Source organism: Eretmochelys imbricata, chromosome 6, assembly GCF_965152235.1.
Source record: "Eretmochelys imbricata isolate rEreImb1 chromosome 6, rEreImb1.hap1, whole genome shotgun sequence".
Classification (NCBI taxonomy): Eukaryota; Metazoa; Chordata; order Testudines; family Cheloniidae; genus Eretmochelys; species Eretmochelys imbricata.
In genome coordinates, this window is record NC_135577.1 from 92,874,672 (window position 1) to 92,888,672 (window position 14,001).

Here is a 14,001-nt window from a genome sequence, read left to right on the forward strand (position 1 = left end):
TTTTGCCTCTAGGATGGGTGGACATTTCTGTGAGTAAATGACTCCCAGCCTCAGTCCCGTGCTTCCTGTGCCAGCCTAGTGCTAGTGTCCTGTCCTGCTACACAGAAGACTTGGATTCTATTCCCAGCACCAATCCCTCACCCCCCTGGCCTGCCTAGTGCTTAGTGATGGTGAAGAGACTAGAGCCCTGCCCTGCTATACAAGAGACTGGGGTTCAGTCCCTAGCTCCAGTCTCTCCCTTTCTAGGCCAGCCTGATACATGAGGCTCTGCAGTGCCATGCAGGAGACTGGGTTTGATGCCCAGTGTCTTGTGTCAGTCCCTGCATCCTCCTGATGCTTAGTGCTCTGCAGAAAGCCATGCAGGAAGCTTTGGTTTGGCTCTCTCGCCTGGCAGGGGCTACAAGTCGTGTGGGGGCAGCATATTCCTGGTTCCCATTTTGTCTCTGTGAGCTCACAGGGCTCTGACCGGACCTTCTTCCCACATTGGAGATCCTAGAACACAAGTGGGGCTGGACGGGTTTAATTCAAACCGGCTGCCCCCAGCCTGCCCTTCCTCTCCCCTAGAATACAGGCGAACTCTGGGGAGCTGTAGACAGCAATTGCCTCCCACTGCCTTCACTGGCTGCTGGATTTTTTCTCCTCTGCTGGAGACCGTGTGTCGAGGACAATTATCCAAGCTGCATAAAAGCTGTTTTCCTATAATGGGCTGAACTCCTTGTACTGTGACAAACTGTCCAGCTGCTCTGGCTCCCTCCTGGTCTCTCTCATCCCTATTACTCCGTCTCTGCCTCTTTTGCTGTTTCTTTCTCTTTCATTCCTTCTGTTCCTCCCTCCCTTTCTCTGCCTGTCTCCCTCGTCTCTCCCCATACACATACACACAAGGCAGAGGCAGGGGAACAGCCAGGTCAAGAACCTAGTTGCCACAACAAAAGAATCAAAGGAGTCCAGTAAAACGTAGCACACTCTTACCTGTGACTGCAGCCCCGGCAACCTGAGCGTTTTGTGTATGTAAGTCTCAGGGCACTTTTTTGCTGTGGCAGGTGTGTGCACTTTTGTAGTTGGGTTACACTCGCAAAGGGGTGTGTGTGTGTGTGCGTGCACGCACATGTAAGCTTATGTGTGTGTGTTGACACATCTGTCTACCCGTCTGATCTATTTCGGGTTTTCTGGAGTGCCCAACACCATAGCATCTATGTGATTCATAGGTCTATGAGGTCTGCATACAGCACCCCTCATGTACCTCATGAGTCTTCTGCTCTGCGCCATTCCCCTTCTGTTAAGTTATTGTTGTTTATAGTGAGAAATACTGTGTCGTAGAAGAGGGTTTTGCAGGGTGCCCTGAAAGGAGTCAGACTCTGGATTGGTTTGACCTTCTCTAGCAGCTCGTTTCACAGCTGAATCCCCTTGATTGAGAGAGATTTGTCTCTGACTCCTGCATGCTTCCTCTGGCCTTGGTGAGGTGCATTGTCCCAAAGGAGAGATGCTCTTACTGACGTAGCTGCGTGAGGGCTGGGAAGATCAGGACCAGGCGTTGAACTGGTATGGAAGTGGACTGGACGCCAGTGGAGGGACTGGAGCTCAGGGACAAAGCATTTACAGCAGTCCATCCCATTGAGAGTGACTCTGTGTGAGCACATGCTAGTTATTTTCAGAGAGTGGAAACTCATTTTGCAAAATGCTGCCTGCACTGATCTGTCCTGGGGTGTTAAATGGTTGATGTCCTCTACCTCAACCTCCCCCAAGGATGTTTAACTTCTTGAGCCCCCTCCAGGCATTCTTGTTTCAGAGTCCCCTCACCCGCTGGCAAGGGGCTGGAGGATGTGCCTTGCTCTGTCTAAAGGGACCCTAGTGCTCTGCCAGGATACCAAGGAGTTTAGGGTCCAAATTTGTACTCCCTGAGTGAGATACTGGATTCAGTTTTCAAGCTTGACTTGTCTGGAGTTGGCATTGAGGGGCTCTTGGTATCACAGGGAGGTCTCCCTGTTCCACTATTCTGTTCTACGCAGGTTCTTATACCATGATAATTACTATAGCATCAGAGCGCTTTCCAGTAGCGCTAAGCAACCCGGTTAATCTCTGTCATGTATGGTTCATTCTCTCTCAGCCTCACAAGAGGAGAATTGTGTGTGCAATATAGGGTTTGGGTTTGAGGGTTGTTTTTTTTAAAAGTAGTCACTGCTCTATGTTTATACAGGAGAAGGCTGGTCAAAGAAATATGTCTTGCACTTGAAGCAGAAGATGGTGAGGCTTGTGACGGTCTGTAGTTCCACAACCTCTGAGCAGCCCCTGAGAAAACTCCATCTCCAGCACAGACAAGCTTTATGGTCAAGAATTCCACTGTGCCAGAGAAGCAGAGTTGTTGAGCAATGGTCTTCATTCTGGAGCTTTATGTGATCTTTTACATATGCTGGGCCTGGGCCATGGAGCACCTTGAATCATAGAATCGTATGACTGAAAGGGACCTCGAGAGGTCTTCTAGTCCAGTCCCTTGCACTCATGGCAGGTCTAAGGATTATCTAGACCAGCGGTGTCCAATACGTTCACCACTAGCCACATGTGGCTAATAGGCTATTGAATTGTGGCTAATGCATGTGGCTTTTTTATAATGTAGCTAATAAGAAAAATTCAAAACTACAAGTGTGGCTAGCATTGAATTTCTATTGGCCATGGCTGATCTAGACCATCCCTAATAGGTGTTTGTCTAACTTGCTCTTAAAAATCTCCAATGACAGAGACTCCGCAACCTCCCTAGCCAATTTTTTCCAGTACTTAACCATCCTGATAATTAGAAAGTTTTTCCTAATGTCCAACCTAAACTGCCCTTGCTGCAATTTAAGGCCATTGCTTCTTGTCCTATCCTCAGAGGTTAAAGAGAACAATTTTTCTCCCTCTTCCTTGTAACAAGCTTTTATGTACTTGAAAACTGTTGAAGACTGAGAGCCAAGTCTGAGGACTGAATGTCCTGTATTGCAACTTACTGGATGTGAGACTGGATGTAAAATCCCACATTGTTGTATTCATTGGTCAATAATTCATAATGCTATAAGAAGAGTATTCAAGCCAAGCACTTAAAAGTTAGGAAATGCAGAGTTTAGGTTGAAAGCTCAGCCTTAACTCTGCCCATTACTCCATTGCTTATGTTTTAATATATAGGGTATGTCTGCACTGCAGCTGGGAGGTGTAATTCCCAGCTCGGGTAGATATACACATATTAGCTCTGATCTAGCTAGCGGGCTAACAATAGCAGAGTGGCTCTGGTGGTAAGGGCAGTGGCTTGGGGTAGCTGCCCGAGTGCAATCCTGTCTGACATCCTAGGTACAAGTCTGAACTACTGCCTTTGCCACTGTGGCCACACTGCTATTTTTAGCACATGAGCTCGATCACAGCTAGCATGTGTAAGTCTACACGAGCTGGGAATTATACTTCCCAGCTGAAATGCAGACATAGCCTATATGTTAAAACATAAGCAGTGGGTTAGTGAGCAGAGTAAAGGCTGAGCTTGCAATCTGAGCTCTGTATTTCCTACCTTTTTAGTGCTTGTTTTTGTTTTTTGTTTTAAACTTTTGAAAGTTACGCTAATGCTATTTTTTTGCTGGTCATTTCTCCGGGTATTGTGAATATCTGAGTAACTGGGTGTGAACTGCTAGGAGCTGATGTTTGTGGCAATGTCACTGAAAAAGGGAGCTCACTCCAGAATTGCTTTTCTGTTTGGGATTTTGACTGACTGATGCTGTGAGGTATTAGCCACTTTCATGCAGATAGCAGAAAAGCATAGATTTGCATGGGTCTTTTTACTTGTAAATTTTCTGGAATTCTAATAATGTAGCAGGATAAAGTCAGTCACAGTTTATTACCTTCCTGAATGTTGAGTGTGCCTGTGGCCGAGACACGGAGCTGTCATAGTAATAGTGTAAGGCAGAATAAATCATGGCTATTAAAGGGTCAGGTGACTGGTACACTTCTGTGATACAGAGTCAAGGTCACCGGTTGAATTCCAGACCTGGCCAGTGGACTTTTACACTTGTTTGCGGTGTTGTTGTAGCCATCTAGTTTGAATCTGAGAGGTCTCCTAGTTCCTAGTGTCCACTTCACTGTAACCACACTATAATTGGCATGAATAGGCCCCTGGTGGCTGTCTGAGCAGAGAGGCAAGGACCGAACAGGCCCTGGAGAGCACCCTACCCCAGTGCATGGGGAAGGTCACAGTGGGTTGGTGGAACAGCACAAGCGCTAAGCTGGCTTTGCCACTGAACAGGTTGTAGCTATTCTGCTGCTAAATAGGATCCGGTTGCCAAGGAGCTGCCCATCAGCACCATTTACCCCGCTAAATTGACAGAAAATACTTTGTGTTTTTGTTTTGCTGTGTCTTTAAATAGAATGTCTTCCTCTGAGGAAGTTTCTGTGCTGACACCCTCAGGATGGCATCTGTCTTCCCCCCACTTTACTCCACTGCACTCACACTGAGAACAGAGCCACACGTGTGTGCTTTAAATGGGAGAAATGGTCCTGACTTTTGCCTTACGCTGTGGCACGCCTCCCATTGGCTCTGTGTCAGTTCCTGTTCATCAGCAAACCCTGTTCCCAGAATTTAGCTGACAATAGGTAATGCAGGTGCATCACCAAGGAAACAAACAAACAAAAGGCAGCTGCATTTGAAACCTAGGGGAGTAAAAGTGTGTGTGTAAGTGTGTGCAGGGGGGAGGGAGGGAGCGAAGATGGAGGGAGGAATAAGGAGCAAAGAGTTGGAGAAAGGGGCTGGCTGATGTTTTGATCTCTATGCAGGTACATCTGCGCTCTGCGGAACGCCTCCGGGACCTGTGCTGTGCCAACAGAGGCACCTTCATCAAAGTGGGACAGCATCTGGGGGCACTCGACTACCTTCTGCCTGAGGAATACACTCGCACCCTCAAGATACTACACAGCCAGGCCCCACAGAGCAGCATGCAGGAAATTGAACAAGTGATCCGTGAGGACCTGGGCAAAGAGGTATGAGGCACTGAAGCCCTCACTGGCCTGCCAGGCCAGCCAGCTGCAGCATGGCAACGCTGGGCCACTGGCTAGAGGGAAACAGGAGCAATGAGCTGCTTGGTGATTTTCCTTCATAGATGGAAACATGACAAGGGAGTTCAGGACACCGGCCTTGTGCTTTGGAAGACTTAGATGAAGAGAGACTGCTGTGGGAGTCATCTTATCCTAGCTCTGGGGCAAGTCTGGTATTTCCCACACATTGCTGGGTATGGCTGGCAAAGTCTAGTGAGAATTACAGGGAAGTGGGGAGAGGGTTGCCAGGCAGGAATGAGGGACATCAGCAGAACTGTACGTGCAAGGGTCCAGGACAAGAATAGCAGGGGTGTTGGAGGTCAGGATTGAGGGCCATGAGTAGAGCTCTGGGGTTCCCCAGGATTGGAACCGGGGGTGTTGCAGTTGAGAAGCAAGATGCATTGGCAGATCTGTGTGTGGGCAGATAGCACTGCCTCTGGCTGTTCTCTACCATGTCTAGCTGGCACTGACAGCCCTTTACTTTTACAAGCCCCTAATTAACCCCAGATGAAAAAAATAAATAATTTCCTTTAATAACAGCATAAATCGCTTTTGCTGCTGACACTAAGGCAACAGAGTAGCAAAGGAAGCTGTGCCATTAACTCTTGGGGCCTGGGAGTGAAGTAACTGTGATATCCTGCGGCTTTTCAACTCCTCCCTCATGGTGACAGCTCTACCCCCAGGCTGAGGAGCGCCTCGGATGTAGGGAGTAGGCCATAGGGAATGTGGGTGTGGAGCAGAGCAGTGGGGATGGGAGTGTATGTGGGGAGAAGGGGCAGCTTTATGCCTTGGTAATGGTAGAGAATGTATGTGGGGGTAAATGGGTCAGAGTGCTGGAGGAGAGTTGGGTAGTGTGGGAGCAAGGAGTGCGTGTCAGGTACTTTGTTATGGCTACGTGTGTGGGAACGTGTTGGGGAGAGTGTGCCTGGCTGTGTGGGTAGTATGGCTAGGTATGTGTACCTGGGAGTCTGTAGGGAGGTGTTCCTGGTGGATATGTAGGGGGTTGGGGTGGGTCTGGCTCTGTGTAAGTTGTAGGGGTGGCTATTCGTCAATGACATGAGGGATTGGATAAGGGGGTTGGATATTCATGAATGACAGTGAGCATTTCCCCATAGTTCAACTGCAAAGAGTTAATGTCAGCTTCTGATCGGCCTTCATATTGCCTGTGTGAGACCAGCCCCCACCCAGCTTCATCACATGGTTAGTACCAGCTGGATTTGTAGCACAGCAAATAGATGGAGGGAGAGAAACAGGCCAGGGTAACCACTTCCTGCAGTACCCATCCTCTAGCTGCTCTGTAGAGTAGAGGTTCAGCCAGCCTTCCCCTGTGGTGGGTGGAGAGGGAAGCTGGGCTGGGATTAGACAGTATTAAAACACAAAAGCAGCCGCCTCTGTGCTGCTTCTCTCTGTAGCTGAATGGGGCGCTCAGTGACAGGGCCTTTTCTTCTCTCTCAAATGCATTTTCAGCTGCCACTGATCCGCCCTGGTTTCTTTCAGCGTTTCAGGAGTTAGATGAGCTTTCCATGCCTCATTGATTCCCAGCGAGGCAGCTCGAATCCCCCTCTCAGCAGCAGCCTTTCCTCTTAGCATTCATTTCACTCACATGGGCAGTGTTGGGGTGATCTTTAATTTTAAAGAGACAGAGGAAGCAAATAGGAATGCTAAAGAAAGAGAGAAAAGGGTATTAAAAGAGACAGAGAAGAAAGAATCAGACAGACATAAGGGAAGAAAAATGGAGAAAAAGAAAGGCACTGGTAAGGGAGGTCAGAGGTAGTTGCTTGAGTCCATTAGTTATAGGCAAGTGAGTCAAGGTAGTTAAAAACAAAAAGGGCTTTGGGAAGCCTAATCTGCTGAAGGCCTCCTTGCTGGAGCCTGTAGAAAGTCGGGATGGGATAACACCGCGGATGAAGTTAGTCCATGCGTAGAAATATGCTCACCACAATTTAAAAACAAAATGCTGAATTGAAAATTGGGATTTGGGTAAGAGGGTGGGAGTGAGAGATGGAATATTGAAATATTCCCTTGGTGGGTCAGGAACCCAGAGTCAACAGCATGATGCCTGGAAACCTACAGCTAAATTAGCAGGAGTTTGCAATGGGATGTGGTAGGGAGGGGGAAAATAACCAATAATACTGACTTGAATATGCAGCAGCACCTTCTCTAGGTGGCCTTAACGTGACCCCACCTAGAATAGTTTCTTAAAAAGTGACCAGTAGGGATAATTACTCCAGCCAGGACAAGTTAGACATTTGAGAACTCACTACCCAAAGAATTAAATTTAAATGTAAGAGAGAAATTAAAATTATGAAATGCATAGACCAGTCAAAAGACTGAAATAACAACACTTTGAAAGAATAAAATTATAGAGAATATATGTGCATTGCAGGAAGTGCCAAGAACAACAACAGTGTTGGGAGATGTGTGACACAGACTGTGTGTGTGTGTGTGTGTGAGAGTGAGACACAGAGACCGTGTGTGTGAGAGTGTGTGTGTGTGTCAGTGTCAGAGAGAGAGAGAGAGACACACACACACAGACTGTGTGCGTTCTGGCTGCTGGGGAAATTTCTTAGAGATGCCTGTCTGCTGTTTCTTCAAGGCACTCGCTGAAAGCTCTTTTCCTCTTGAACTATGTCCCCGCATCCCCACTCTGCGGAGTTGGGGTACATGGGCAGGGAGGAGGGGGAGAGACAGACAGACAGAGATTGTGTGTGCTGGCTGTTGGGGAAGTCTCTGAGAGACCATGCAGTGTCTCTTTAAGGCACTCACTCACCCGAAGGCTTGTTCAGACCTCAGAGCTGCTGTGAGTCCTGAGCCCTGTCCCCTCCCCTCTACCTTGCTCTGCGGAGATGGGGTACAGGGGCTGGGGGAGGGACCTTCCTCCCCTCCTTCCCTGCACAGCCAGAAGGAGGGTCCTGGGAACAGCTGCAGAAGCCACGTGGCTGCAAAGCAGCCTGGGGGAGGGGCACCTGAACACACACTGCCTGCTGGATGTGCGTGGCTCTGCTAATCAACTGCGCGGCACTTGAATCTCTCCTGGGTGGCCACCCAACCATGCAGCTTACAGGGAACACAGGTGGGAACTGTTAGACAGCGTCAGAGGGAAGGAAAGTTTATTCAACTCTGATTTTTATCCGTTCTTTTAACGTAACTTGACAAGGCATGTGCCCATCCCCAAAGTTTTCTTCTCCTCCACTCCTCTTTACATATACTTTCGGAATGTAGCCAAACTACTTTCCGTGGAACCTGAGACCAGACAAAAGGTTGAAGGATTTATAAGGAGCTCTAAAAAGTGAATCTTTTCCGGTAGTACCAAATCAGTAAACTTTAAAACTAGATCTTAAAAAAAAAAATTAACAATGTACTTCAGAAATGGGGGGAGGGAGGAGGAACTGGCTGGCTCGGGAACTGGGGAGTGGGATACAGGCCTTTCCTCTCTAGAACACTTGTTCCAGTCTGGTTGGGGGTGTGGGATCCTGGAGCACAGAGCACCTGTTTAGGTTCCGCTCAGGTCATTCCCTTTGATAGCTGTTCAGTGGTGTGGGAGAAAGGAGTTGGTGGGTCTGCATGCAGATCTTAATGGGCAGGTGCCTCTGTCATATAACCCTCCCTCGGCATTGGCACTAATGGGCCAAAGAGTGACTGGACCATTAAGATTGGTCTCCCCAGTCATCCTCAGAGGGGGTCCATTAGTTTTTCTAATCTATGCATTTCCAGAGCATCTTTCACCATAGTATCCTGGTCTCCCTCCTGGATGGGGACCAATTCAGCAGCCTGTGCAACAACTCCTTTCCTCCATGTGTCTGGCTCCAATGCTGTCCATCCCACCCCCAAATATGACTCTCTATTGCCTGATCTGTTGATTATATAGTAATTCCCAGTTAGCATTCTGTGGTTTGGCAGGGTTCTCATGACCAGACCCAGAAATATCATAGTTATTACAAGAACCCCGGTATGCACCAACAAGACAAGTCAGTAATATTTTTATTAGCATGGTTAGCAAAATCACAAACATTCTAACCCAGCAAAATAGATAATACAAGATGGCCAAAACGCCCCGTGTCTGAGCATCAGTATATTCACACTCTTTTACAAAAACCGGAAGTGTTAGTCATCATCCTCAGCAGCAGCAACTGTGTCATCATCCTGGCATCTCCTGAGGCGCGCAGGCTGCGATAGAACGTTTATAATGTGTTATGCTGACGCCCGCTGTGCCTCATGCATATTCGGTACGGGAGCGATTTCTGACCCTTTTCCTTATCTGTATTTCCTCACCCTTTTAATGTTGGGGTGCCCTACCCCCATAGCTTACTAGGCCTTTTACCTCAAGCTCATTAACAAACACGTCAATTAGTTACCATGGCATTCTTGTGGTTGGACAGCTGCTAATATTCCTAACTTAAAATATCTAGAGCTGGTATAAATTAACATCTTGGGTTACCTGTCAACAGTTTAGTCATACTTGTTTATTACAGCGTTTTATCCTGTATGATCGACGGTTACTCCTGGTTAGCTGCTTATGCTAAGGCTTTTGGGGCCTTATGCCTGGATTAGTTTAGCTAATCTATAGTTTTACAGGCCTTGAGGCTTGTAGGCTTGTTGCATTACTGCCTCAACTTATACCTATGCCTTTCCTAGCAAATACCTATACCTATAGGCTACACTTCAGGACTGGTCCTCTGGTTTCCAGTGCACTGCCAAGTGGCTTAGACTCCCTGACATCTCTCCCTTCCAGCCACACTGCATGTCCCGACTCATTGTCTTACCTCTGGTTCCAATGCACCTCTCAGTGCAACCACATATCTGGCCCTCCTGCACACCCCAACAGGCCTGAGCTTGTCCCCTCCCATCCAGCCCCACAATGGTCCCCATCCTGCCCGGATTGAAATGCTGACACAGCTCAGTTCTGGTCAACTCTCCAGCCCATCCTCACATACAGGCCCTTTTTAATCTGTTTGAGTCTCACCTTTCAGCCTTTCCCGCAGACCCCTCAGTCCCCTCCTCTGACTGACATAAATCTAGGCGTTTGTCCAGCTCACTTATATTCACAGCTCTGACCCCTCCCCTGATCACTTTACTTATTCCAGATTTTTTTCCCCTTTGTGGAGAGTCATTGTGCCCAAATGCCCTCTCTACTCCCAGCTTCCTCATGTAGATCATGTCCCCTGGTTTTCAAACCAGGTCTTTCTGGACTTTCCTGATCCCTGCAGAAGTTTCTGTCAGCTCCTCTCAGTTTCCTTTGGTAGGTTCCAGTGAGCCCAGACCTCTGATTCCCTGCTCCTGGAGCCTGTCCGGGGACCTCTAATAAAGATGGCTTCTGAGCCAGGATGGAGTTTAACTTATCCTCCAAACAGAACCACCAAACAGGCCTATTAGAAATCAAAGCTGGAGACTTTCCAAGCCCTGCCATCCACCCAAGTGCAGACTGAGGGGGCTGCCTCTCTGAGGTACCGGGCCTGCTCCTGCCCAGCTGTTCAAAGAGTTCTGCTCCTAATGCCCAGTAGATGGCAGACCAGCCCTGGCCTGCTGGAGAGTGCCTTGTTATAGAAGAGACAGCTGAAGGCCTTGCAGGGACTTGGGCGGAACTCCTTGTCAGGCACTGGGGTGTGTGAAGAGGGATTCTGGCACTTCCTCCTCCACTGAAGTCTCATCATACATTTCTCTAGCCCCAGCCCCATACTAATAATAGGTAAAGCTCCTATTGAATTTTACACTCTTATTGGTGCCAGGTGAATGTGACAGCTAGGGCTGAGGTGATTTCTGATCAGTGCTCTTTGCTTAGGGTGACCAGAGAGCAAATGTGAAAAATCAGGACACTTTTTTGAGGGGGAGGGGGAATGATATAGTTGCATATGTAAGACAAAGCCCCTAATATTGGGATGATTCCTGACAATATTGAGATGTCTGGTCACTCTGTCTTCACTGAACATGGGACCCCAGTGAAAATGACACCCCTCAGCCTCTGCACCGCTCCATGTGCACACGCACATCTGGGTTGATTTGCACAACTCTGGTGTATGTGTGTCCGTCCCCTCCTTCCCTGAGAACACTCCTGCCTCTGATGCTCAAACCTGGGGACTATTACCTCAGGTGCTGTGTCCGATCTCAGCTGATGGGGAAGCGCATGAGGAGTAAGGCTTTTCTCTCGTGAAGCCAGACCCAAACCATAGGCGGCTTGATAGCTTAAGGGCCCAGCTTTGTAAGGGGCCTCCACCCAGTCCCACCTTGTGGGAGTAGGTGGTGGAACACAGCTGTCTCGCTACCTGATGTGTGAGTGCTGTCAGGGAGCCCATCATTTTCACCTACAATTACTTGCAGTTTCTCCTTGCTGCCTAAGGCCTGCTTTGCTGTGAAATGAGCCAGCTCATGTGCTGAGCAGAGCAGGTCATGGGGAAGGGTGCCAGGCCCCCCTCTTTGCCAATGGGTGGGTATGACAGAAGCACATCTTGTGCTGTAGCTCAGGTGGGCTTGCTTTGTAGAGACAGCTGTAGTTCAGGGGTCCCCATGCTCTGGGCAAGGGCCCTGCTCTTGTCATATGCCTTGCTTTTGTACCTGTCATGGCCCCGAGGCTGTGATGTGAAGTGAAATACTCTTCACCAGATAGATTGTCTTCCCTACTGGCGGAGATGTGGCTTGGGAGGACAGGGAACTACATTCGTATAGCTTCTTTTGCTCCTAAGGACCCCAAGGTGCTTTCCAGATCATATGTACCAGGATCATTCACTCAGCACTGAAATGCATCCATATCTCTGATGGAACATAGTTGCTGTTGAACACTGCACAGAGCCATTTGATAGGAAGTGGCAAAGAATCACACAGCTATTTGAAGCTGCCGGGAGATGGGGCAGAGGCTAGGGAGAGTTGGAATGGGGCCAGGACAATGGGACTAACACCCTGACACTTGCCATGTGACCTTTAATGTCCACATGTACCCATGATCTGGGATGACATGAGATCTCTAATAACCCTACACGATCAGGGCCTTGTTTTTGTGTCTCCTCTGGCTTTGCATGACTCTTGCAGAATCAGTTTACAGAAAGGGTCAGACAGCCTCATGGGTGAGTGCGTCTCACAAATTGATGCAGTCTGGAGCAGAGAAGAAATTACATAGATTTTCTTGACTCCTATTCAGCTCTTCTCTTCTTTCCTTTCTTTCCCACAAACCACATTCTGTGCTGCACATCATGGCAGCCTTTGCTGTGGCTGAGAAAAACAGGAGGAAGGGCTCTCTTCCCTCTGAAACCCATCAGCAGAGTCTCAAGCTTTGGAAGGGTTTTTCTTTCTCCTGAGCTACAGAGCTGCTGAAGCACTGTACATCCCCCTGGGAGAGCAATTGAGCCTTCAGATGGCCTGATGGGACTACAGTGCATGTCCTATATAATGTCATGTTGTCCCCGAGGGTATATGCTCCACATTCTGCAGCTGGCCCTGTAATGCTACCCTTAGAGAGGGAGCCACATGCCCTGCTGGGTCACATGGTCCCTAGAGTAGGCTGCTGCAAATTCTGTGGTGGGCCCCAGGAGTGCATTGCATGTCTGGCAGTGTTGCACAGCCCTGGGGGAGTATGGCTGATTCTGCAGTGGGGCCCGTCTGTGATCCCAGGGGATTTGCCACAGCTATTGCACAGTCCTGTGGCAGTGGGTCTCATACCCTGCAGTACTGTCATTTGGCTTGAGGGAATACCTGGTCACTCTCACGATTCTAGGAGGTGCATCGTTGCATGCCCTGCGTCGCTGTGTGATCCTGGGGATTGTGCTGTGTGTTCTGTGCTACAACTACCATAATACCTCCAGGCCAAAAGCTCAGCTTCTTTTCAGTTCTGTGTCAGAACTTGAGTGCTCTGCTGGCCCTCTATCAACATCATCTGAATACTGGGTGACCCTCGCAGCAGGGAAATGCTGGGCTGGAGTTGAACCCAGAAAGCTGCTGCTGTTCCCCCCATGCACGTTATTCACTGGCACTGGGAGCTGTAATAAGGTTGATGAGTCTGAGTTCTCTTTGCATTTTGTCTTCTCTTCCTCCTCATTGTGGATGACAGTCTGACTCCATCACTCATCTGCCTTGAAGATGGGATCTCAGGGCTATTGCCCTGATGGCTGGAGGTGATGAAGATGAGGATGATGGCGAAACGAGAGGGGAGGTTGTGCCCATTCCAGCGACCCCCCCCCCCCCGCCTTCCAAGCAGCAATCAATAAAAACCACATTTATATGAAAACTATAATGAGGAATAAAAAAGCTCACTTTTTTCAATAACCCGGCATATAAAAAGATCTTTATCAATTATGAGAAAGATTTTGGCCATAAAACAGTAATTTAAAGAGTCTGAGATAGATGGCAAGAAGCATTAATGTCACCCAGAACAAATGGGCTTGCATTAGTCAACTGAAAGGCAGTGGAGACTGGTTGTGCTGGTGTTGCTGCTGCCTCTGCTCTCACCGGCCTGTTTGCTCGCCTGTCAGGAAAGTGATGCCTGTTGCTGGCAATCCTCAAAGAAGCCACCTGCAGCCATGGCTGGGCCCTCACGGAGATGAGTAACCTCTCTGGTGGCACAGAGGTATGGAATGTGTTTTGCCGCAGGGCACTGAGCATATGAGGACGGCCATGCTGCCTGCCAGGACTTTGGTTCTTGTTAGACCCACACATTTTTCCCTTTATGTCCTCTCTGTCACTTTGTAGCAGCCACTGTTACTGACATTCCCTCCAACATGGTACTTGACACCCGCACAATCACTGCTCATGCCATGCAACCCCAGTTGTCATTGTTACCCTTGGAACAAGAGCACCCTAATTACAAGCTCTGGCTGCATGGCCTGGAGAGACTCATTCTTTTGGTTCTTGGCTACTGTAAGAGGATCTTACTGCGTGCAGCTAACATCAGTCACTTGCTGGAGACTCCATTCCCATCACCCAAGTTAAGGATGGCTTTGGTGAACTGTCTGGGGGATAATCTTCTTTGGTTTTCTT

The 14,001-nt window shown here is 48.6% G+C and overlaps 1 protein-coding gene across 3 annotated transcripts in view; it reads left to right on the forward strand.

Moving 5' to 3' along the window:
* The window catches only part of ADCK1 (aarF domain containing kinase 1), a 133,367-nt gene that overhangs the window by 54,971 nt on the left and 64,395 nt on the right, over positions 1-14,001 (forward strand). For all 3 annotated transcript variants that reach the window (XM_077819205.1, XM_077819206.1, XM_077819207.1), the window contains one exon: positions 4,783-4,986. In XM_077819205.1, coding sequence (XP_077675331.1) covers positions 4,783-4,986 — 204 coding nt within the window. The remainder of the gene's footprint in view (positions 1-4,782; positions 4,987-14,001) is intronic.